The 24,152-nt window shown below is 43.3% G+C and overlaps 1 protein-coding gene across 8 annotated transcripts; it reads right to left on the bottom strand.

Moving 5' to 3' along the window:
• Positions 1–4,014: 4,014 nt before the first annotated feature.
• On the bottom strand, positions 4,015–23,788 carry LOC137346157 (natural cytotoxicity triggering receptor 3-like). 8 transcript variants are annotated; one of them, XR_010968658.1, is made up of 7 exons: positions 23,738–23,787; positions 18,749–18,805; positions 17,892–18,236; positions 16,764–17,117; positions 14,939–15,106; positions 11,969–13,352; positions 4,015–8,087 (listed from the first exon to the last, which is right to left on the bottom strand). XR_010968658.1 is itself a non-coding variant. In XM_068009504.1 (6 exons), the coding sequence occupies exons 2-6, from the start codon at positions 18,789–18,791 to the stop codon at positions 13,336–13,338; spliced, it is 924 nt and encodes a 307-aa protein (XP_067865605.1). In that variant the 5' UTR covers positions 18,792–18,805; positions 23,738–23,788; the 3' UTR covers positions 8,096–13,335. The 8 variants fall into 8 exon arrangements, 4 of the variants coding, with proteins under 4 accessions (XP_067865605.1, XP_067865604.1, XP_067865607.1 ...); XR_010968660.1 differs by having other exon boundaries at positions 4,015–5,087; XR_010968659.1 differs by having other exon boundaries at positions 11,982–13,352.
• Between the last annotated feature and the right edge of the window lie 364 nt (positions 23,789–24,152).

Raw genomic sequence — 24,152 nt, 5'->3', positions numbered from 1 at the left:
TTGGATGATCAGCCATGATCATAATGAATGGCGGAGCAGGCTCGAAGGGCTGAATGGCCTACTCCTGCTCCAATTTTCTATGTTTCTACGTTTCGCAGGATGGAAGATGGTCTCATACCCAAGGACCTTTTGTATGGTGAGGTAGCCAGGGGTGACTGGGGGGTAATTGAGTGCAGTGAGACAGCGACACCAGCAGATGGAGATGGTGAGGGGGTGGGGGGTAACTGAGTGCAGTGAGACAGGGACACCAACAGATGGAGATAGTGAGGGGGGGGAGGTAACTGAGTGCAGTGAGACAGGGACACCAGCAGATGGAGATGGTGAGGTAGGTGTTGGGTGTCTTGCAAAGCATTAAGGGAGATAAGTCCCCAGGGCCTGATGGGATCTACCCTAGAATACCGAGGGAGGCAAGGGAAGAAATTGCTGGGGCCTTGACAGAAATCTTTGCATCCTCATTGGCTACAGGTGAGGTCCCAGCGGACTGGAGAATAGCCAAATTTGTTCCTTTGTTTCAGAAGGGTGGCAAGGATAATCCAGGAAATTATAGGCCGGTGAGCCTTACATCAGTGGTAGGGAAACTATTAGAGAGGATTATTTGGGACAGGATTTACTCCCATTTGGAAACAAACGAACTTATTAGCGAGAGACAGAATGGTTTTGTGAAGGGGAGGTCGTGTCTTACTAATTTGATTGAGTTTTTTGAGGAAGTGACGAAGATGATTGATGAAGGAAGGGCAGTGGATGTTATCTATATGGACTTTAGTAAAGCCTTTGACAAGGTCCCGCATGGCAGACTGGTACAAAAGGTGAAGTCACATGGGATCGGAGGTGAGCTGGCAAGATGGATACAGAACTGGCTCGGTCATAGAAGACAGAGGGTAGCAGTGGAAGGGTGTTCTTCTGAATGGAGGGATGTGACTAGTGGTGTTTCACAGGGATCAGTGCTGGGACCTTTGCTGTTTGTAGTGTATATAAATGATTTGGAGGAAAATGTAGCTGGTCTGATGAGTAAGTTTGCGGACGACACAAAGGTTGGTGGAGTTGCGGATAATTTAGATTAGATTAGATTAGAGATACAGCACTGAAACAGGCCCTTCGGCCCACTGAGTCTGTGCCGACCATCAACCACCCATTTATACTAATCCTACACTAATCCCATATTCCTACCAAACATCCCCACCTGTCCCTATATTTCCCTACCACCTACCTATACTAGTGACAATTTATAATGGCCAATTTACCTACCAACCTGCAAGTCTTTTGGCTTGTGGGAGGAAACCGGAGCACCCGGAGAAAACCCACGCAGACACAGGGAGAACTTGCAAACTCCACACAGGCAGTACCCAGAATCGAACCCGGGTCCCTGGAGCTGTGAGGCTGCAATGCTAACCACTGCGCCACTGTGCCGGATAATGATGAGGATTGTCAGAGGAAACAGCAGGATATAGATCAGTTGGCGACTTGGGCGGAGAAATGGCAGATGGAGTTTAATCCGGACAAATGTGAGGTAATGCATTTTGGAAGGTCTAATACAGGTGGGAGGTATACAGTAAATGGCAGAACCCTTAGGAGTATTGACAGGCAGAGAGATCTGGGCGTACAGGTCCACAGGTCACTGAAAGTGGCAACGCAGGTGGATAAGGTAGTCAAGAAGGCATACGGCATGCTTGCCTTAATCGGTCGGGGCATAGAGTATAAAAATTGGCAAGTCATGTTGCAGCTGTACAGAACCTTAGTTAGGCCACACTTAGAATATTGCGTGCAATTCTGGTCGCCACACTACCAGAAGGACGTGGAGGCTTTGGAGAGGGTACAGAGGAGGTTTACCAGGATGTTGCCTGGTCTGGAGGGCATTAGCTATGAGGAGAGGTTGGAAAAACCCGGATTGTTTTCACTGGAATGACGGAGGTGGAGGGGCGACATGATAGAGGTTTACAAAGTTATGAGCGGCATGGACAGAGTGGATAGTCAGAAGCTTTTTCCCAGGGTGGAAGAGTCAGTTACTAGGGGACATAGGTTTAAGGTGCGAGGGGCAAAGTTTAGAGGGGATGTGCGAGGCAAGTTTTTTACACAGAGGGTGGTGAGTGCCTGGAACTTGCTGCCAGGGGAGGTGGTGGAAGCAGATACGATAGCGACATTTAAGAAACATCTTGACAAATACATGAATAGGAAGGGAATAGAGGGATATGGTCCCTGGAAGTGCAGAAGGAGTTAGTTTAGGCAGGCATCAAGATCGGCGCAGGCTTGGAGGGCCGAATGGCCTGTTCCTGTGCTGTACTGTTCTTTGTTTGTTTTGTTCTTTGTGAGGGGTGGGGTAACTGAGTGCAGTGAGACACCAGCAGATTCTAAGGTCCAGGACTACGTGCTGAGGGACTCACTACAGCTTGGGGTGGCTGCAACAAAGACTCAATGGGGAAAGGCCACTGTGATAGGTCCTCCTGCCATAGTGAACCGAGGGTCTGGAACCCCTGTAAAATGCTGTGTGCATCAAAATGTGTTTTTTTTGCTATATACATTGCATATAAAATGGAATGGCATGGGTTGTGAGGCACCTCATGTAAATGTATTGAAGAAATCTGATCTCTATTGTACTTTCCGAAATGTGAAATTTGAACTTTTTGTAATGCATATTTGCAAATGTTTGTGAATAAAGTATTTTTGGAAAAAAGAGACAGAGAGAGATGGAGGACAGACAGAGAGGGAGGAGAGAAAGGGAGGGAGAGACAGAGAGAGAGAGGGGAGAGATTGAGAGAGGGGAGAGACAGAGAGAGAGGGAGGAGAGAGAGACGGGACAGACAGGGAGGGAGGAGAGAAAGGGGGAGGAGAGACAGAGAGACGGGGAGATAAAAAGAGGGAAGAGAGACAGAGAGAGGGAGAGACAGAGAGAGGGGGAGAGACAGAGAGAGAGGAGAGACAGAGAGAGAGGAGAGACAGAGGGGAAGACAGACAGAGAGAGGGAGGCGAGAAACAGATAGGGGGAGAATATGAGAGGGGAGAGAAAGAGAGGGAGGAGAGACAGAGAGAGGGAGAGGAGAGACAGAGAGAGAGAGAGGGAGAGGAGAGACAGAAGAGGAGACAGACAGAGAGAGAGAGGGAGGGGAGAGAGACATAGAGAGGAGTGAAAAAGTAAGACAGGGGCGAGAGATACACAGTGGCCATGTGAGCCGCATGGAAGATGGCAGGATCCCCAAAGACACATTGTACAGCGAGCTCGCCACTGGTATCAGACCCACCGGCCGTCCATGTCTCCGTTATAAAGACGTCTGCAAACGCGACATGAAATCGTGTGACATTGATCACAAGTCGTGGGAGTCAGTTGCCAGCATTCGCCAGAGCTGGCGGGCAGCCATAAAGACAGGGCTAAATTGTGGCGAGTCGAAGAGACTTAGTAGTTGGCAGGAAAAAAGACAGAGGCGCAAGGGGAGAGCCAACTGTGCAACAGCCCCAACAAACAAATTTCTCTGCAGCACCTGTGGAAGAGCCTGTCACTCCAGAATTGGCCTTTATAGCCACTCCAGGCGCTGCTTCACAAACCACTGACCACCTCCAGGCGCGTATCCATTGTCTCTCGAGATAAGGAGGCCCAAAAGAAAGAAAAGAAAGATGTGAGAGAGAGGGGGAGGGAGAGTGAGAGACAGAGAGAGGGAGGGGGAGAGAAAGAGAGTGGAGAAAGATAGACACAGAGAGCGGCGAGAAAGAAATCAAGATCACTCCTGACACATGGCATCTATCCGGAATATTCCACATCGCTACACCAAGTGTGAGGGCAGAGACAGATTACAAATGCAAGCAAAGACAGTGCCAGATACATCATTAAGTCAGTGTTCAACATAATGACAAGAAAGTAAGTCAATAGATTAGTCTTCTCATTTAAAGCTTGTTCACAAAAATGCACATCAGTTGTTGATTAATTGTAAGATAAAATTTTAATGCCTTTATCTTTCTGACATTTTCTCATCTATATAAGACAAAGATTGTAATGTGGCTCCCAATCAAAAAAGTTGGACACCCCTGTGTTGAAATATGATTTTTATTGAAACTGAATTTGTAACTTTGAGATGCAAAGTAACAAGAACAATTACAGAAATAAAACAGATAGTGTTCACAGACCAACATACTTCAAACTAAAATGCTTTCATTTACAAATGTAGATTCAAAAAATTAAAAGGAATGAATTCATAGAAACTAAACTATACATTACACAATATTAGAATATTGATCTATCTATCCATGGATTGGGTAAAATGTAACTCGCATCTCTCCTACTTGTATTTCATGAAATCATTTTTCCATTGTTGATAAATTCCATTCCTCATAAATAATGCACAAATGTTTTGATTGCCAAATTAAATGTTTTAATGATATTATTATTCAAATCTGTATTGTAAGCAGTAAGTTCGGAGGTCAGAGAGCAAAAGAGTTAATTAAAGTTTCCAAGGTTTCAGATTTGTTTGTCAAAATCAAAGTATAAAAGACGTGCAACTTATTTTATAATCCTGTTCCTGCCCTGTAAGATTCTGTAACTCAGTTGTGAACCCAGCCTGTTCGGCAGGAACAGGGTCACTTTATTTACGTTCCATTTGATATTAATCCTCTGGTTTTTAAATGAAGAGTGAAATATAAAGGGGTTAAACAAGCATCTGACCTAACGACTGAATAATTGCTGAAAATTGGGGCGTATAATTCTATTATTCTATTATTCTACAATTCAATGGGCCCATTCAAAACCATCCACTTACACAGAGTTAACATCGGCCCTGATGATTCTGCAATATATCTGCTCGCTGAGCAAAAGATATTAGAACCTGTTTGCTTTGGAACTGGTGGATGATTTGTCATGTACCAATAGTTAATACCTGCAGAAATTCAGCGTTTTGTAGGGTCAGTCTCCTTTGCATGTCTGTCATTGTTTGTTTAATGTGGACACGTTGTTCAGAAACTTTATTCAGATTTTCTTCTATTTTCTGCAATAAGGTTTTCTCCATTTTCTCCAGTTTAGTTTTCAGGCTCAGTTCCTCCTGATGCAGAAATTGGTGCAATTCGTTGTATTTGAACGCAATGTTCTTCTGCAGACTGTCAGCTTGTTGCTGTTGGAAATAAAGGACACCTTGCACTCATGTAACACTTTTAAAGCACGAAAATGTCCCAAAGTGCTACAGGTGCGATTATCAGATACAATTTGTCACCGAGCCACATAATGAGTTTTTAGCACAGGTGACCAAAAGCTTAATCAAAGAAGAATGTTTTAAGCAGCGCCTTAAAGGAGGAAAGAGTGGTAGAGAGGTGGAAATCTGCAGGGATGGAATTCCAGAGCACAGGGCCTCAGCAGCTGAAGGCACAGCCGCCAATGGTGGAGGGAAGGAATTCGGGAATGCGGAAGAGGTCAGACTTGGAAGAGCGTAGAGACCTCAAAGGGTTGTAGGGATGGAGGAGGCTACAGAGATAGAGAAGTACGAGGACAGAGAGGGATTTGAACACAAGGATTCAAATGTTATGATCAAGGCGTTGCCAAACCTGGAACCAATGTAAGTCAGTGAGCACTGGAATGATGGGCGACTGTGACTTGTTGCATGTTAGGATACAGAGAGCAGTGTATTGGATGGGCTCAAGCTTAGGGAGGTTGAACGGTGGGAGGCTGGCCAGGAGTATGTTCGAATAACTGATCTTATACACACAACAGAATGAGGTACATTGCAACAACCATCAGCTATACAGAACAATTTAAACTAACTAAGACTCAAAGAACGTTTATAAAAATATATCTTTGTAAATCATCTTCCTCCTGCTCTGATGATTACACTGGATCGGATAGGAAAGGATTATCTCATTATTAGTTTACTATTAATTGTCAAAGTAATCCTGACAGTTTGACTGCCTAAAAACAACCTTGTGCAATGGTTTTCCATCCATTCCTTCAGCCCTGGTTGCTTATCATTGGAGACTTTGTAAATAATATTCCAGGAAAATGGGACACATCCTTACTTGTAATGAAGAATTGATATTAGTTATAATTGACATTAGTTTTCCTATAGCTCTATTATTGTGCGTTGCTACATTTAGTGTTTTCTGCATTGTGCAACAAACTGTTGTGATCTGGAATACACGGCCTTGAATGTTTGTGGAACCGGATTCAATAATAACATTCAAAAGGAACTTGGATACATATGGGAAGAGGAAAATATTGCTGAGTTATGGTAAAAGGGCAGGCTGCAGACTAACTGGATTGCACTTAGAAAGGACTGGCTGAGGCACAGTGGCCTCCATGTGTGCTGGATCATTCAATGATTCTATTCTCTAAAGTTTATATAGTGAATGCTTGTTGTGAATATGGTCATAGGAATATATAAAATATATAGTTGACAGGAATTGCAAATATCTGTACCGTTTTTATATATTAATAGATAGCGGTATTCCAGATTGACCAACAATCTTAAAGCAAATCTATCCATCTTCATTACTCTGGATAGAATTACAGAAAGCCCTGTTAAATCCCCAGCCAAAGTTGATTCTGAGGAGAACATTTCTAAACACAATTTGCTGAACGTTAAAATTCATCAGATAGCTCTGTCAAAGTATGGTGCAGACGAAATGAAAAAGAGAAGCTGCTGTTATCCACTCATATCTCATTCTAGGCACACAGAACCTATCTGTTTGCAACACTTCCTATCAGGAAATTAGTCCCATTTCTAGACTAACTGAATGATCGCCTAAATCTAAAATCACTCTCACAAAAAAGTCCCCACTTTCTCATTATGAGTCAGCGATAATATGCATGGTATTGCAACATTGTGCTGGAGAAGGAATTTGGTATCTGTCCTGTTCCAATTTGCAGCTTGATTTGTTTCGGTGCAGGATTCAGAGGCAGCTTGCCTTCAACTTGTTTATTTCTGCTTTCTTCTTCCTTCTGACTTTTGCAAATCTCTTCCGTTTGTTTCTGAAGCGAATCCAATGATATTTGCAGCATTCCCTGGAACCGAGATGTTTTAAAAGGAAATCATCAAGTGTTTTTGACAGACCAGTAGTAATAATCGCTCTGCTGTGATTGGAGAGTTCATTCTCAGTGGCAGTTACAATAAAATGATCATGAATTGGGTGACGAGAGGTGGCCGGGCAAATGCCATTACACAGACTGCTGTTAGAGTATGGAATGCTTTGACACACTGGATGGTTAAGGCATAGACCACTGCAACTGTTCAGGGAAAACTGATGAATTTTAGAAGCAAAGGTAGATGCGGGTCTGTGGGGAGAGAATAGGTTCTTCATATTCGCTCTGTTTTTCTCATGATAGAGACACCATTGACCGACTATACTTTCGTAATGTAAATGACCATAAAGAGAGACCAGTGTTACTGCGCTGCCTGATAATATGAGACATATTGGTAGTGTTTAAATATTAGATTACCATCTGCTACAAAGCAGATTTGTTTATGTCCTACACTGAATATGTTACAGGTATTGTTTGCTGGAGCATCTGAGGTACCTCTGTAACTCCTCCAGCCCTACAACCCTCCAAGATTTCTGCGCTTCTCCAATTCTGGTCTCTTGGACATCCCTGGTTTTCACTGCTTCTCCCATTGGTGATCATGCTTCAGTTTTTTTTATTGGTTCGTAGGATGTGGGCGTCACTGGCCAGGCCAGCATTTATTGCCCATTCCTAATTGCCATTGAGAAGGTGGTGATGAGCCGCCTTCTTGAACCACTGCAGTCCTTGGGGTGTACGTACATCCACAGTGCTGTTCGGAAAGTAATTTCGGGATTTTTACCCAGCGACAGTGAAGGAATGGCGATATAGTTCGAAGTCAGGATGGTGTGTGACTTGGAGGCGAACTTGCGGGCAGTGGTGTTCCCACGCATCAGCTGTCCTTCTGCCTCTAGGTGGTAGAGATCGTGGGTTTGGAAGGTGCTGTTGAAGGACTGGGCCTGAAGATCTGGCATTCCTTTCCACTCCTCTCCTCCTTTCTACTTCTCTCTCCTTCTTCAAGACACCCGTTAAAACCGACCTCTTTGGCCAAATCTTCGGTCAAGTATCCTAATATTTCCATAAAAAGACAGAAAATGCTGGAAATACTCAGCAGGTCTGGCAGAATCTGTGGAGAGAGAAGCAGAGTTAATGTTTCAGGTCAGTGAGCTTTCATCAAAATTGGCAAAGGTTAGAAATGTAATAGGTTTTATGCAAATACAGCGGGGGTGGGACAATAGATAACAAAAGGGAAGGTGTTGATAGGACAGAGGGTCACAGAGAATAACTGACAAGGTGGTCATGGGGCAAAGACAAAGGGAGTGTGATAATAGTGTGGTGAAAGACAAAGCATTAGTGCAGAGAAAGTTTAGTTCAGTTTAGTTTAGAGATACAGCACTGAAACAGGCCCTTCAGCCCACCGAGTCTGTGCCGACCATCAACCACCCATTTATACTAATCCTACACTAATTCCATATTCCTACCACATCCCCACCTGTCCCTATATTTCCCTACCACCTACCTATACTAGGGGCAATTGCTAATGGCCAATTTACCTATCAACCTGCAAGTCTTTGGCATGTGGGAGGTAACTGGAGCACCCGGAGGAAACCCACGCAGACACAGGGAGAACTTGCAAACTCCACACAGGCAGTACCCAGAATTGAACCCGGGTCGCTGGAGCTGTGAGGCTGCGGTGCTAACCACTGCGCCACAGAATAATGGCCAGTTCTGTTCAAAAGCACAAACATGAAAGACCCAGTTTAAGGTAGGCACATGGTAAAAAAATGATAAAGCAAAATAAAATAAAATAAGATAAGATTAAAAAATGCCAGTAATGCTGTGAAATTTTTGAACTCATTGTTCAGTCCAGCAGGCTGTAGCAGGCCTAATCAGTAAATGAGTGATCTGCCTCGAAGTTATGTTGATGTTCACTGGAACACTGCAGCAGGTCCAGGACAGAAATATGGGCATGAAAGCAGGGAGGTGTGGGGGGTGGGGGGTGTGTTGAAATGGCAAGTGACAGGAAGCTCGGGGCTATGCTTCCGGACTGAGCGGAGGTGTTCCACAAAGTGGTCACCCAATCTGCGTTTGGTCTACCCTCTGTAGAGGAGACCACATTGTGAACAGTGAATACAGTATACTAAATTGAAAGAAGTACAAGTAAATCGCTGCTTCACCTGAAAGGAGTGTTTGGGGCCTTGGATAGTGAGGAGAGAGGAGGTAAAAGTGCAGGTATTACACCTCCTGTGATTGCATGGGAAGGTGCCGTGGGAAGGGGATGAGGTGTCGGGGAATGGAGGAGTGGACCGAGGTGCACGGAGGGAATGATCCCTTTGGAATGCTGACAGGAGAGGGGATGAAAATCCTTATTAGATTTCAATGAGACTGAAACATAATGAACAGCGATAAAGGCCGAACCTTATAGAGTGGAGCAGCTTCCTTTTTAGGACTGAATTCATGGTCTTTGTGCTGATGGGACACTGAACGCACCACACAGATCACTCTCTGATCATCATTGCAGAAGTGTTTCAGCTTCACCTCGTGCTCCTCACTGTGGAAATGTGTCTCAGCCTGTTTCTGATCCTGGCTCAGTTTCAGTTTCTCCACAATGTTGTAAACAAAGCAGTTGGGTCTGACATTCCTGTGGGTGAACTCACTCCTACACTGTGGGCAGGTCACCTTCCCTTGCACTGCTTCCCAATACTGTAAAATACAGGCTGGGAAGTAACTGTGACCACAGTCCAGGGTCACCAGATCCTGGTCAAACTCCAAACAGATTGAACAGATTGCTTCATCTCTCAGACTGCCTAATACTTGTAATGAAGCCATTTCAAGAGCAGTGGATTCTCACTTCTACTTACATTAAACCAGGAAGTATATGGAGGAGGGGGGAGGCTTTACTGAACTTGTTTTCTTAAAGGGACAGCACCCTAGCGAGTTTTGTTTGTTCAGCCAGTTAACACCTTCCAGCTGCCAAGAGGACCATTGTCATTTTGTCGGACAAACTATTGATGATGATGCTGTGACAATCCAAAAAATTAATAATAATTCTGGGATGTTTTCCAGTTGTAACACTTTGACCGCAGAGCCACCAGTAAGACTGAAGGATGAATTGCTGCAAATCTTACTGTACAGCAAATCTCCATTCCATGGGATCTGAGGTCGGTGTTTTATCCACTGTTTTGGTGTCATCCACCTTTGCTGTTTCAGTGATAACTAAGGCCGGCAGAGTGTGAATCCGGGATTAATATCAGAGATACTGGAATACTGGAAGTGAATAAACATGAACACTCCAAATGACGTTAATCCAGAGATGATCCACATCCTCTTCTTCCCCCGAATTTCAATAGAATATCACCTTTGATAACTTTCAACATTATAACAGACTAAGTTGGCAACAGCCCTCAAATTTAATGCAATCGAAAATAAACATAGATACACAATTAGAAAAGAACTTGTCTTTATCTGGCTCCTTTCACCATGTTACAATGCCCCAAACTTCTTTGCAACTAATGAAATCTTATTCTGCGGTGTATTCACTGTTGTTATGTAGGAAACGCAGCAGTCAATTTATGCAGAGCAATCTCTCACAAACTGCAATTTGATTATGACAAGTTTTTTTTTGTGCTTTTGGTTAAGGAATAAATATTGGCCAGTACAATGATGAGAACACCCCCTGCCCTTCTTTAAAATAGAGCCATGGGATCTTTTACATCCTCCTGTGAGGGCAAATGGGACCTTAGTTTAATGTCCCATCTGAAAGACAGCACCTCCGACAGTGCAAACCTCAATCAGTACTGCACTGAGAGTGTTAGCCTGGGTTGTGCGCTGTACTCTCTGGAGCTTTGATAGAAACTAATGCCCAGGTTTTCACATTCCCGATAATTAATTGAAGGGGGAATTGCATTTCCTTCGCTCATACCCCAAATTGATGCCAGACACATATACCTTTTAACATCTCTTCTTAAACAAACCTAACATAATTAAAATGGAGGAAATGCAGTGAACATGTATTTGCTACATGAATGAATGGTGTAGTGTGCATCTGTATGTATGCGCGTTTGTGTTTGGCTGTATACATCAGGGCGGTATGTTGGAATAGAGGGGAAAGATATGAGAGAAATAGACTTGCAGGGTTATGGGGATCGAGCCAGGGATTGGGACTGACAGCATAACTCTGTGGAGAGCCGCCATGGACTTGATGGCCCGAATAGCCTCCTTCTGTGCATAAATGACTCTATGACATATCGGGTATCTGCAGACGCTGAATCCAGTGTTCCACTCCATGATTGGTCTTGACAAGCTGCAAATTAGTTGGGATACTTCATATTTCTTTAGGCAACAGATTTACTGTATTTAAAGAAATGCCAATAATACAATGAGTGTAAAATATTAGGTTTAGGTGATAAAAATTTGAAATTTATTGAAAGTCTAAACTATACAAAAGTTTAAAATGCTTAGAACAAAACTTATTTGCACATGTGGAATTGTACAATATTCAGGTCATATTATAGTTGATTTGTGCCAACACTAGTAAAACTGCAGTGGAAATTTGTGAGATAATCACAGAGAAACAGAGACACATATACTGACTCATAATTACACACAAACAGGTACACACAGAGAAACAGAGAGAAACACACACAGGCGCACATAGACAGGTGCATAAATACATGCACAGTGACACATACACATGCACAGACAAGCAGAAGCATAAATACATGCACAGACACCTGGAAAGAGACGGAGAGACACAGACATATGCACAACCAAGCACACAGACACAAACATATACAGACAGGGAGAGAGAGACACACACACACATATACACAGAGACACCGGCACATAGAGACACACAAAGGCACACATGCATAAGTACATACATATACAGAGACATTTACATACTCTCACAGAGACAGAAACACACAGGTATATACAGATGCATGTCAAAACATACACAAATACACATATACACACACAAACGGATAGATACACTCAAATACTTACGCATTAAACTTACAAGTGTTTCTGGGCTAGGTAGGATTCGCTGTACCTCAGCACAATATACCACCTGCGGATTGCATTATCGATCTCATACACTCTGCCACAAGATTCCATTCATGAGATGTCAGTAGTTTATTGATCATAATAGATAATCTTTCTTTTTTTCTTGCTTCAAGGAAAACCTCATTTGTTTAGAAGAGGCCAACTTACAAGTAGTATGCTCCCAAAAGCCAACACAATAATTTTGCTAAATGGGGAAAGTGGGAAAATTACAACCAGAATATAATCCCATAGAATGCACTGAATGACATGAAAGCGAAACATAAGTTGATTATTGTCAGTAAGAACTACGATTGTTGATCAGTGTGAGGAATATAAGCTGAGTGGTGAACTATTAAATTACTGCGATTTGATGGTCTGGATCAGCACAGTGGTCTTTCAGGAATGTGCCTTTGCAAAGAAAGTCTGGAAAGAGATTCAATGGTTTTTGTCGAGGTTCATCTCGAGCAGCACCATGACACAGGTCTCAACGCTCTACAGGCTGTCCTCAGGGATAAAGGCAAACATCAAATGCTGCTGGAGAACCATCAACTCGGTTAAAGATGCATTTTGATCTGTCCAAAACTTGCTGGTCTTCCAGTCCAAAGAGTTGTCCACGACCGAGTGTTGCAGACTGGCACATTCCAAGGTGCGGGACTACGTGCTGAGGGATGCACTAAAGCTTGGGCAGCCACCTCAAAGGCTCAATGGGGAAAGGCCACAGTCTAAGGCCTGCCTGCCATAGTGAACCGAAGGGCAGGAAACTGTATAAAACCCCTTGGGCTGTATGATTCACATGAAATGTCTGTGGCAAATATCACGTGTAATTGCAACTGTATTGAGGCACCTCACAGTGCCACAGGCTGTGTGGAAAGTATTTTAACCATATTGCACTTTCTGGAATGACCAATTTGAAGTGTTATGGAACGTACTTTTCTTTTACCAATTTTATGAATTGAAGTATAGTTTTGGAAAACAATTATGGCCTTTCAGATCGAGAGCGATAGCATTATGGCCTTTAATTGTAAATGAGTATTAAATTGGCTGATGAGTTCAGAGTTTACTGCTGCCAGAAATAAGAACCCCCAAGCTTGTAGTTGCTTTTGAAGGTGCTGTTAACCCCAGAGATTTGTACAGGGAGTCTATTGCTGGAAGTGTTTGATTTGCAGAAAGTGGATCTCGCTGTCCAGATGTGCAGTACTTTCGGCATTTTGTTGAGAAGAAGCAGTTACCAGAAAGAGACCAGAAGAAATACAAAATCAACCCACGTGTAGTTATTTTCGGCCAATGGATAAATACCACGTTGAATTAACGTGTTTCCTGTCAGGTGTTCACTTGTGATTTGAGCCTGTGGGAAACATACTGGTTATTACATGGAACATTTCTTAATGAAATAAACGGATGTTTTTTTTCAATATGCTGCATACCTGAATCAAAATTTGCACCCCAGAGATCTATACATATCTATCTGTAAAATCTGCAGCATAGATTAGGTTTGTATTAGTTATGGACAAGAGCAATGTAATAAATGATCACTATTGCTCGAGTTTTAACACACGTGTGTTTGTAGTGGTTAACTTTTCCATGTCAATCCTTTTACCTGTCACTTGCTCCTGCTTTTCTGCCTGCAGTCACTTCCAGGAAAAGATGTCCTGGGTGCAAGTACCTTAGCACAACAGGTGAAGCCAGTGTAGTTGTTTGACCAGAACAACTGAAAGTGGGTGAACCAGGCCAATTGCAATGCTCATGCCCCAGCACAGATCACAACTCTATGCCTGCTGACTCAATACTATGACTAATACCCTGATCGGTCAAGCTGACTGGCCATCCAGGAACCACAGACTTGTATCAGGCACAGGTTTATATAGTTCCTGTTGCCGAGTTACACCAACTGCATTTTCGAATTACTTTAATAATGCAGGAATCAATTTGTTAATAGTAAAACACTCCTAATATAAAGTTACATGCATGTAACTAGTAACATAGCAACATATCCCATAGCCTGATCACACTAAAAAAACCCTCCTGGAAGTGGTTAGCAAATTCTGCCACCTTTGTTCCACGGTGACAATCTGTCCCTTGATGCAGAGCTCGATATACACACAGGGAAAGCAGCTGCCACCTTTAACTGACTTGTGAAATGCAAATTGTATAACTCTTAGGGCCAAGCTCATGGTTTATAAGACCTATGTCTCAGCACCTTGTTGTATGCCTGTGAAACATGGGCAACTTACAGCTACCAGAAAAATCTCACTGTCTGTGATGCATTTTGGGTATATCCTGGCAGGACAAAATCACATATGAGGCAGACCTCTCACAGGCAGAGCTCCCAGAGTGTTGGCACTAATCAAACAGAGGCAGCTTCAGTGCATCAGACACATGCGGAGGATGGAAGACGGTTGTATGGTGAGGTAGCCAGGGCCAAATGACCAGTGGGGCGCCCAAAGCTCCACTTTAAGGATGCTTACAAGCGTAACATGAAGGCCCTAAATGTCGACTGTTGCACTTGGGAGTCAATAGCTGGTGAAAGAGGGAAATGGCGACACATCCTGTGGTCTGGTGTGCATTACCATGATGACCAGTTTCTACAGCAGCTTGGCAATATCAAAATCAACAATTCACAGCGTCACTTGGCAGCTTCACCTGCAGCACTTGTGGCAGAACCTGCTTCTCAATGATTGGCCTTCACAGCCATCAGCAAAGGTGCACCAAGAGAAGACACCCCACCTAAATGGATAGTTTGCTGCGTGTCCATCATCTTTCATAGAAGGAAGGATGACAACCAAGCAGCAGATGCAATATACATTTTTTTCGCATTTGTATTTAACAATTTGAATGATGGCGCTTGTAGTTTTACTATTAATCCAACTGCAAATATCAACATTCCCAGATGTTATTTGGTTAAGATTTAACACTTTTCATCTGAACACTTGCCTGTTCTGTCAATTTCCTCTCGTTCTGCAGTAATTGCCATTGGAGAACCTCGAGAGTCCCAGAAATGTACGAGATAAATTATTATAATGATGATCACAACAAACACCACAAGTTTCACTCCCATTACGAGCAGCTGCCAAAGCAGTGACCTTCCGCGCTTTTCCGGATCTACGGAGACAATCGCTTTCAGAATTACTTTCTTTATCCGAGGTAAACTCAGGCTGTTTGGAGCAGGTGTTTGCTCCCTAGTGTCCTGGGCAATATTTATGCCGTAACCAACATCACTAAAATAGATTGCCTGGTCATTGTCATATTGCTGGTTGTGGGAACTTGCTGTGTGCAAATTGGCTGTTACGTTTCCTGCATTACGCCAATGAGTACACTTCCAAAGTACAGTGTTGGCTGTAAAGTGCTTTGGAACACTGTGAGGTCGTATTATGTGCTGCATAAATGCAAGACTTTTTTTTTCAAGTATACAAACAGCTTTTTGCACGTATTATTTGTCCTCTCTCTCTTCCACAAAAACATATATCAAATGCTTTGTTTGATATACAGCAATGCTACTTCAATGTCTTTACTTGGTTTCTGCTATTATTGCCTTGTGTTTTTGTACGAACTCCCCTAAGCCTTTTGTTCTATGGATAAACATTGAGCGACAGATCCTTGTGGTCGATAAATGATCATCTTCAGAGTTATGGATCGTATTTTTTTTTGCTATCTAGTCAGGTTACCATTGGACATTTCAATGCGGTACAGATTGCATATTCTCTACCAAAATATGTTGGCAGTGGGTGAAATTTGTTGGGTTAATTATTTTACATGCTGGTTGCCTACCGTAAGCAATTAAGAAGGCAAAGGATTGGATGGCCTTGATTGCAAGGGGATTGGAGCACAAGAATAAAGAATTGTACAGGGCTTTGGTGAGACCACACCTGGAGTATTGTGTGCAGTTTTGGTCTCCATATTTAAGGAAGGATATATTTGCCTTGGAGGCGGTTCAGTGAAGGTTCACTAGATTGGTCCCTGATATGAAAGGGTTGTCCTATGATGAGAGCTTGAGTAAGTTGGGCTTTTACTCTCTGGTGTTTAGAAGAATGAAAGGTGATCTCATTCAGGATTCTGAAGGGGCTTGACAGGGTAGATACTGAGAGGTTGTTTCCCCTGACTGGGGAATCTAGAACACTGGGGTACAGCCTCAGAATAAGGAGCTGATCATTTAGGACTGAGGTGAGGAGACGTTTCTTCATTCAGAAGTTTGTGAATCTTTGGAATCCTTTATCCCAGGGGGTTTCAGATGCTCCATTAATTAATGTTGAGATAGACAGATGTTTGGTCTCTCAGAGAATCAAGGGATATGGCGAGCGGGCGGGAAAGTGGATTTGAAGCCCAAGATTAGCCATGATTGAACTGAAAGGCGGTGTAGACTCGCCAGGCTGTATGGTCGACCCCTGCTCTCATGTCTTATGTTCTTACCCCTGGAACTGAACACTTACATGGCTTGTGGCACACTGATGTAGGTCTTCGTTCTCGCATTCTATCGCTTTCGAAAGTCAATTCTATGTTAGCACAGAAACATATGTAAATGCTTCCATAAAACAGAAGCTGTTTGCAAGATAGTGTTACCTCCCGCATAACGTGTTAATTTGGAGTATTCTATTCATTAGGCATTTTCTCCTCCAAAGGGGATGATGAAATAACTTCGGTGGGCTACTTTCTTTCATTCTTTCCTCCTTTCTTGTTATCTTACTTAACGACCTATTTTTCTTTCTCACTTTCTTCCTCTTTCTCTCTCGCTCTCCCTCTCCCTCCCACCATATGAACTTACGTTTTACTGTTAATATTGTTCCTTGTCCAGTGTCTTTCCCGACAAATGATATCTCCACCTCACAGTAATATGTGCCTGAGTCATTGCGGTTCACGTTTGTAATCATGATGGAAGCGTTTCGATTTGCTTTGAAAGATGACCTCTCCACCTCAAGAATTCTGCCCGAGTATTTTACGGATGTATTCGATACCATGTTCTCTTCTGTTCCATCATTCACGTCTTTGTACCAAGAAAACGTCCCGATGTGCTGTCCTTCAGGTGTGCTGTAAATGCAGAGCAGATGGACTGACTCTCCTTCGATAGCCTCAATGGAAGGTGGCGTCTGAAAGACTTTGATCTTGTTAGCAGTTGCTGCTGTAAGATAAATGCCCAGGGCAGTTTATGTGCAAAGTGACTTTAGTTCTTCCCTGTCTACAACAGCTGGGATAACACAATACTGACAAACTAGTTTCCACCTCACCATATACTTTGAAGTCACCCATTATTAGTCGCAGCTAAAGCGCTGGTAAAGCTACTCTGCTCCCGCTAGTAACTACTATTGTGCAAAGAAAGACATTTTAGTGTGAGTGGCGCTGTAAGCTAACGTAATTTTAATTGATATGCTTAATCTATAAATTTGATCAATTTAGAAGTCAATCAATCAACGAAGTGGAAACAAAATATATTATAAGCAATTATCTCATGTGATGAATATTTCTCAGCTGTACTCTACGCAATGATATAATTCTAACTTATCTGGTGTAATGCAGCCGCGCATGGTTGTAGCAGTAACGACCTCAGTCAGCTTGTTGCTATCATATCGTGTGAGTTAAGTTCAAGATCGTAGCCATTGTGACGGATAGAGCACAGTGAGTGTTTGTTTCCATTTTTGCAGATAGACACAGAGGCATGGCCAGTCAGAATTGGCACAGAAACCTCAGAAAGCACAGCTAACATATGTTACTATTTCAGAAAAAAATACTCTAGTTCCAGTGAATGAAACCCAAACGCACTCATGGCCCAGACACAGCAAGTTCCCGAAATGTCTTACACCTCGAAAAAAATGGGCCGTGTAAACTTCGCAGTAACTTAGAGGCGAACCACTCAATGGGTTGCACTAGACAATGACACAATATTCAATAAGCTTACCTTTCACCGTCAGTATTGTGCCCGGCCCGGTGTCTGTTCCTGCATTGAACATCTCGATTTGGCAGTAGTATGTTCCTGAATCTTCCAGTCTTGTCCAGAGGATGGTCATGGACGCGTCATTGTTTCCTAGAAAGGATCGTCTATCGGTCATAGCAATTCGACCGAGGTATTCTGTTGAACTGTTAGAAACCACAAGTTTTCCGTTCTTGCCGACTTTATACCATCTGAATGCTCCATTGGTTTGCCCTTCTTTAGCAATATAGGTACAGGGTAAGCATGCTCTCTCTCTTTCAATAACATCAATTGAAGGGGTCTGAATTATTATGACGCTTCCAGAGTGGGCTTCTGTAAAACAAATGTCTAATGAGCAACTTTAAACAACATCGTTGATATTGGACAACAGTGGACAACAATGCTTTGTTTCTACGGTTTTTTTTTCATTTACTGTCATGCTATAGATACTGAGTGACGCCAGTGCACGGAATTAAAGATTATCATAGAATTGCGTAATTTTCAGTTAATTAAAAGAACATTATGTCCTCACCCCACCGGTAGTTTGCGACAGGTACCTCCTGACCTGCCGCCGTATTCAGCAACAAATGGTCAGAAGGGCTAGGTAATGCAAGAATGGCATGTTCGCTGAACCTCACCCCAGGGAGCTTGGGGAGAGGCCCAAGCAGGCCAAAGAACAATGTGCTTTTTCAACGTAAGAGAAACAAAACAAGTCAAACCGAGCAATAAGTCGAAATAAATGCAATAAATACATACCACTGAAGCAGTGACAGAATTGAATTACAAGTAAGACCATTAGCCAGACGACAAAGCAGCTAAGAGTAATAAGAAAAGAAATAGCTTACGAAAGAGTAACATCAATGTCCACAGCAGGTCAGTGAGATTCATTGCTTCACAGTGATCTGGAAATCACAACAATAAATGGAAGCTCTTCGTTTTAGTGAAAACATATTGTATAGCAAGTAAAAGTACACGTCTTACACGATAACTCTCCCTGCTGTCCCCTACCAATTCCTCTCTTTTTTTATAGAACATTACAGCGCAGTACAGGCCCTTCGGCCCTCGATGTTGCGCCGACCTGTGAAACCATCTGACCTACACTGTTCCATTTTCATCCATATGTCTATCCAATGACCACTTAAAGGCCCTTAAAGTTGGCGAGTCTACTACTGTTGCAGGCAGGGCGTTCCACGCCCCTACTGCTCTCTGAGTAAAGAAACTACCTCTGACATCTGCCCTATATATATCACCCCTCAACTTAAAGCTATGTCCCCTCGTGTTTGCCATCACCATCCGAGGAAAAAGACTCTCACTATCCACCCTATCTAACCCTCTGATTATCTTATATGTCTCTATTAAGTCACCTCTCCTTCTTCTCTCTAACGAAAACAACCTCAAGTCCCTCAGACTTTCCTCGTAAGACCTTCCCTCCATACCAGGCAACATCCTAGTAAATCTCCTCTGCACCCTTTCCAAAGCTTCCACATCCTTCCTATAATGCGGTGACCAGAACTGCACGCAATACTCCAGGTGCGGCCGCACCAGAGTTTTGTACAGCTGCAGCATGACCTCGTGGCTCCGAAACTCGATCCCCCTACTAATAAAAGCTAACACACCATATGCCTTCTTAACAGCCCTATTAACCTGGGTGACAACTTTCAGGGATTTATGTACCTGGACACCAAGATCTCTCTGCTCATCTACACTACCAAGAATCTTCCCATTAGCCCAGTACTCTGCATTCCTGTTACTCCTTCCAAAGTGAATCACCTCACACTTTTCCGCATTAAACTCCATTTGCCATCTCTCAGCCCAGCTCTGCAGCCTATCTATGTCCCTCTGTAACCTACAACATCCTTCGGCACTATCCACAACTCCACCGACCTTCGTGTCATCCGCAAATTTACTAACCCACCCTTCTACACCCTCATCCAGGTCATTTATAAAAATGACAAACAGCAGTGGGCCCAAAACAGATCCTTGAGGTACACCACTAGTAACTAAACTCCAGGATGAACATTTGCCATCAACCACCACCCTCTGTCTTCTTTCAGCTAGCCAATTTCTGATCCAAAGCAATAAATCACCTTCAATCCCATACTTCCGTATTTTGATAAGGTCCGTGGGGAACCTTATCAAACGCCTTACTGAAATCCATATACACCACATCCACGGCTTTACCCTCATCCACCTGTTTGGTCACCTTCTCGAAAAACTCAATAAGGTTTGTGAGGCACGACCTCCCCTTCACAAAACCGTGCTGACTATCGCTAATGAACTCATTCTTTTCAAGATGATTATAAATCCTATCTCTTATAACCTTTTCCAACATTTTACCCACAACTGAAGTAAGGCTCACAGGTCTATAATTACCAGGGCTGTCTCTACTCCCCTTCTTGAACAAGGGGACAACATTTGCTATCCTCCAGTCTTCCGGCACTATTCCTGTCGACAATGACGACATAAAGATCAAGGACAAAGTCTCTGAAATCTCCTCCCTGGCTTCCCAGAGAATCCTAGGATAAATCCCATCTGGCCCAGGGGACTTATCTATTTTCACACTTTTCAAAATTGCTAACACCTCCTCCTTGTGAACCTCAATTCCATCTAGCCTAGTAGTCTGAATCTCAATATTCTCCTCGACAACATTTTCTTTCTCTACTGTAAATACTGACGAAAAATATTCATTTAACGCTTCCCCTATCTCCTCTGATTCCACACACAACTTCCCACTACTATCCTTGATTGGCCCTAATCTAACTCTAGTCATTCTTTTATTCCTGATATACCTATAGAAAGCCTTAGGGTTTTCCTTGATCCTATCCGCCAATGACTTCTCGTGTCCTCTCCTCGCTCTTCTAAGCTCTCCCGTTACATCCTTCCTGGCTAGCTTGTAACTCTCAAGCGCCCTAACTGAGCCTACACGTCTCTTCCTAACATAAGCCTTCTTCTTCCTCTTGACAAGCGCTTCAACTTCTTTAGTAAACCACGGCTCCCTCGCTCGACAACTTCCTCCCTGCCTGACAGGTACATACTTATCAAGGACACGCAGTAGCTGCTCCTTGAATAAGCTCCACATTTCGATTGTGCCCATCCCCTGCAGTTTCCTTCCCCATCCTACGCATCCTAAATCTTGCCTAATCACATCATAATTTCCTTTCCCCCAGCTATAATTCTTGCCCTGCGGTATATACCTGTCCCTGCCCATCGCTAAGGTAAACCTAACCGAATTGTGATCACTATCACCAAAGTGCTCACCTACATCTAAATCTAACACCTGGCCGGGTTCATTACCCAGTACCAAATCCAATGTGGCATCGCCCCTGGTTGGCCTGTCTACATACTGTGTCAGAAAACCCTCCTGCACACACTGGACAAAAACAGACCCATCTAAAGTACTCGAACTATAGTGTTTCCAGTCAATATTTGGAAAGTTAAAGTCCCCCATAACAACTACCCTGTTACTCTCGCTCCTGTCGAGAATCATCTTCGCTATCCTTTCCTCTGCATCTCTGGAACTATTCGGAGGTCTGTAGAAAACTCCCAACAGGGTGACCTCTCCTCTCCTGTTTCTAACCTCGGCCCATACTACCTCAGTAGACGAGTCCTCAAACGTCCTTTCTGCCGCCGTAAGACTCTCCTTGATTAAAAATGCCACACCCCCCCCCCCCCCCCCCCCTTTTACCATCTTCTCTGTTCTTACTGAAACATCTAAATCCCGGAGCCTGTAACATCCATACCTGTCCCTGCTCTACCCATGTCTCCGAAATGGCCACATTATTGAGATCCCAGGTACCAACCCATGCTGCAAGCTCCCCCACCTTATTCCGGATTCTCCTGGCGTTGAAGTAGACACACTTTAAACCAAGTTCTTGCTTGCCAGTGCCCTCTTGCGTCCTTGTAACCTTACCCCTGACCTCACTACTCTCAACATCCTGTACACTGGAACTACAATTTAGCTTCCCATCCCCCTGCTGAATTAGTTTAAACCCCCCCGAAGAGCACTAGCAAATCTCCCCCCAAGGATATTGGTACCCCTCTGGTTCAGGTGAAGACCATCCTGTTTGTAGAGGTCCCACCTACCTCAGAAAGAGCCCCAATTATCCAGGAAACCAAAACCCTCCCTCCTACACCATCCCTGCAGCCACGTGTTCAACTCCTCTCTCTCCCTATTCCTCGCTTCGCTAGCACGTGGCACGGGCAACAACCCAGAGATAACAACTCTGTTTGTTCTCGCTCTAAGCTTCCACCCTAGTTCCCTGAATTTCTGCCTTAAATCCCCATCTCTCTTCCTACCTATGTCGTTGGTGCCTATGTGGACTTGGGGCTGCTCCCCCTCCCCCTTAAGGATCCCAAAAACACTATCTGAGACATCACGAACCCTGGCACCTGGGAGGCAACACACCAACCGTGAGTCTCTCTCGTTCCCACAGAACCTCCTTTCTGTTCCCCTAACTATCTATACTAGATAAACGAGGAGTAGTATACAAGGGGTAGAAGTCATGCTTCAGCTATGCAAACCCTGGTTAGACCACACCTGCAGTACTGAGACCAGGTATGGGCACCACACCTTACAAAGGATGTACTGGCCTTGGAGGGAGGGCAGTGTAGATTTACCAGAATGATACCTGGACTCCAAGGGTTAAATTAAGAGGAGAGATTGCACAAACTAGGGCTGTCTTCGCAGGAATTTAGAAGGTTAAGAGATGACTTGATCGAAGTTTTCAAACTATTAAGGGGAGCAGTGAGGGCAGATGGACAGAAACTGTTTTGGCACGTTGGGGAGTCTAGGACTAGTGGAGCACAGTATAAAAATTAAAGCCAGATCTTTCAGGAGTGAAGTTAGGAAGCACTTGTGCACGCACAGGATGGTAGAAGTTTGGAACTGTCTTCCACAACGGCAATTGATACTAGATCCATTGTTAATTTAAAAACTGAGATTGATAGCTTATTGTTAACCAAAGGCACTACGAGATATGGAGTTAGATCACAGATCAACCATGATCCTATTGAATGGCTGCGGAACAAGCCTAAGGCTCCAAGTGACCTCCTCCAGCTCCTATGTTCTTATGACCTCTTAAGGTCTGTCTATGTGTACATTAAAACCCGTCCATTAAGGTAGGCGTTCTCATCCGGAGTCGCAACAAGATTTCAAGAGGTGCTTACGCCCACTAAAACTGGAATGGATGAGAATATTCCATGGGTTGTTGCTTTGTCGCGTGTGATTAAATGTTTCTAAGCAGCATTCCGTCTGTCTCCTGTTGCCTGGCTGGCGTTTATACTTGGGATACATTCATCATATTGTTTCAGTGAACAATTTAATTCCACCGTTTCATGGTAGAAGTTCATTTCTTATCAAACGTCTAAACGTTCATTTGAAATGAATTCGTAAAGGAAAACCGAACATTTCTGGTAATTGTTCTGCAATATGATCTCGATAGCATGTAGAACATATTTCTGCTCGGCTGCCATCGAGTTTAACAATAGATAAACCTATAGAAGTGAAACAAATTATGCCATGATGAAGTTGACTGGTTACGCAGAAGAAGGCCCAAGTATAAAAATGAATAATGAAATATTGGCATAGGCTTATTTGACAAGAGATGGTTGTGGGTTTTATGATCAAACGCGAGCTGGACAGACGTGTGTACGGGGTGATTCTCGCATTCCAAGTTGCTCTCTAGTTGCAGAGATAACCTTCCATTTTAGCTATTTTCACGTACAGCAAATATATCTAAGGATATCGATGCTTCGGTTACATTTTAAAAAGAAAGCTACAGAACTAACTAAAACTGTAACCTCTACAAAGAGGGAAATAATCATGAGTCACTTACCGTTCGGCGCACTGTCTGCTCACAATATTCTGGATCACTTCCGCATAGGATTACTTACATTTGAAGGAGTTACGTACCAACGGGAAAATTTGTGAACCAATAACACTAAGCCAGGTCAAACTGAATGATTAGAAAGCGGATCTTGCAATCCAAATGAGAAATACTCATCAAATCACGCTTACTATTTCGAAAGAGCTCTATGTAGAAGATGAATTATTTGAAATGGCCGATGTATTATGAAAAACAGTTCTGCCTCGGATAACCAACGTGGAAATTACTCGGTTGTTAGCCCAATAAGGTGGTTTTTTTGACTGGCCATTCCCTATGGTAGAAGAAATTAGGTCATACATAACATTAAGAAGTAGACACCTAAATTTGGGTAATGAGCTAAAGTTCATTTGAATGCCAAATAGGT

The sequence above is a fragment of the Heterodontus francisci genome, chromosome 29 (genome assembly GCF_036365525.1).
Source record: "Heterodontus francisci isolate sHetFra1 chromosome 29, sHetFra1.hap1, whole genome shotgun sequence".
NCBI lineage: Eukaryota > Metazoa > Chordata > Chondrichthyes > Heterodontiformes > Heterodontidae > Heterodontus > Heterodontus francisci.
This window is presented reverse-complemented; position numbering and strand designations above follow the sequence as displayed.

Bases quoted from the DNA above. Each gene is read 5' to 3' on its own strand.
- LOC137346157 (XM_068009503.1), bottom strand. From the start codon at position 18,791: ATGAATCTCACTGACCTGCTGTGGACATTGATGTTACTCTTTC. The intron at 17,118-17,891 runs GTAAGCTTATTG...TTTATCTTACAG, and splicing joins CACAATACTGACGGTGAAAG to CAGCAACTGCTAACAAGATC. The intron at 15,107-16,763 runs GTAAGTTCATAT...TTGTCTCCGTAG, and splicing joins AACAATATTAACAGTAAAAC to ATCCGGAAAAGCGCGGAAGG.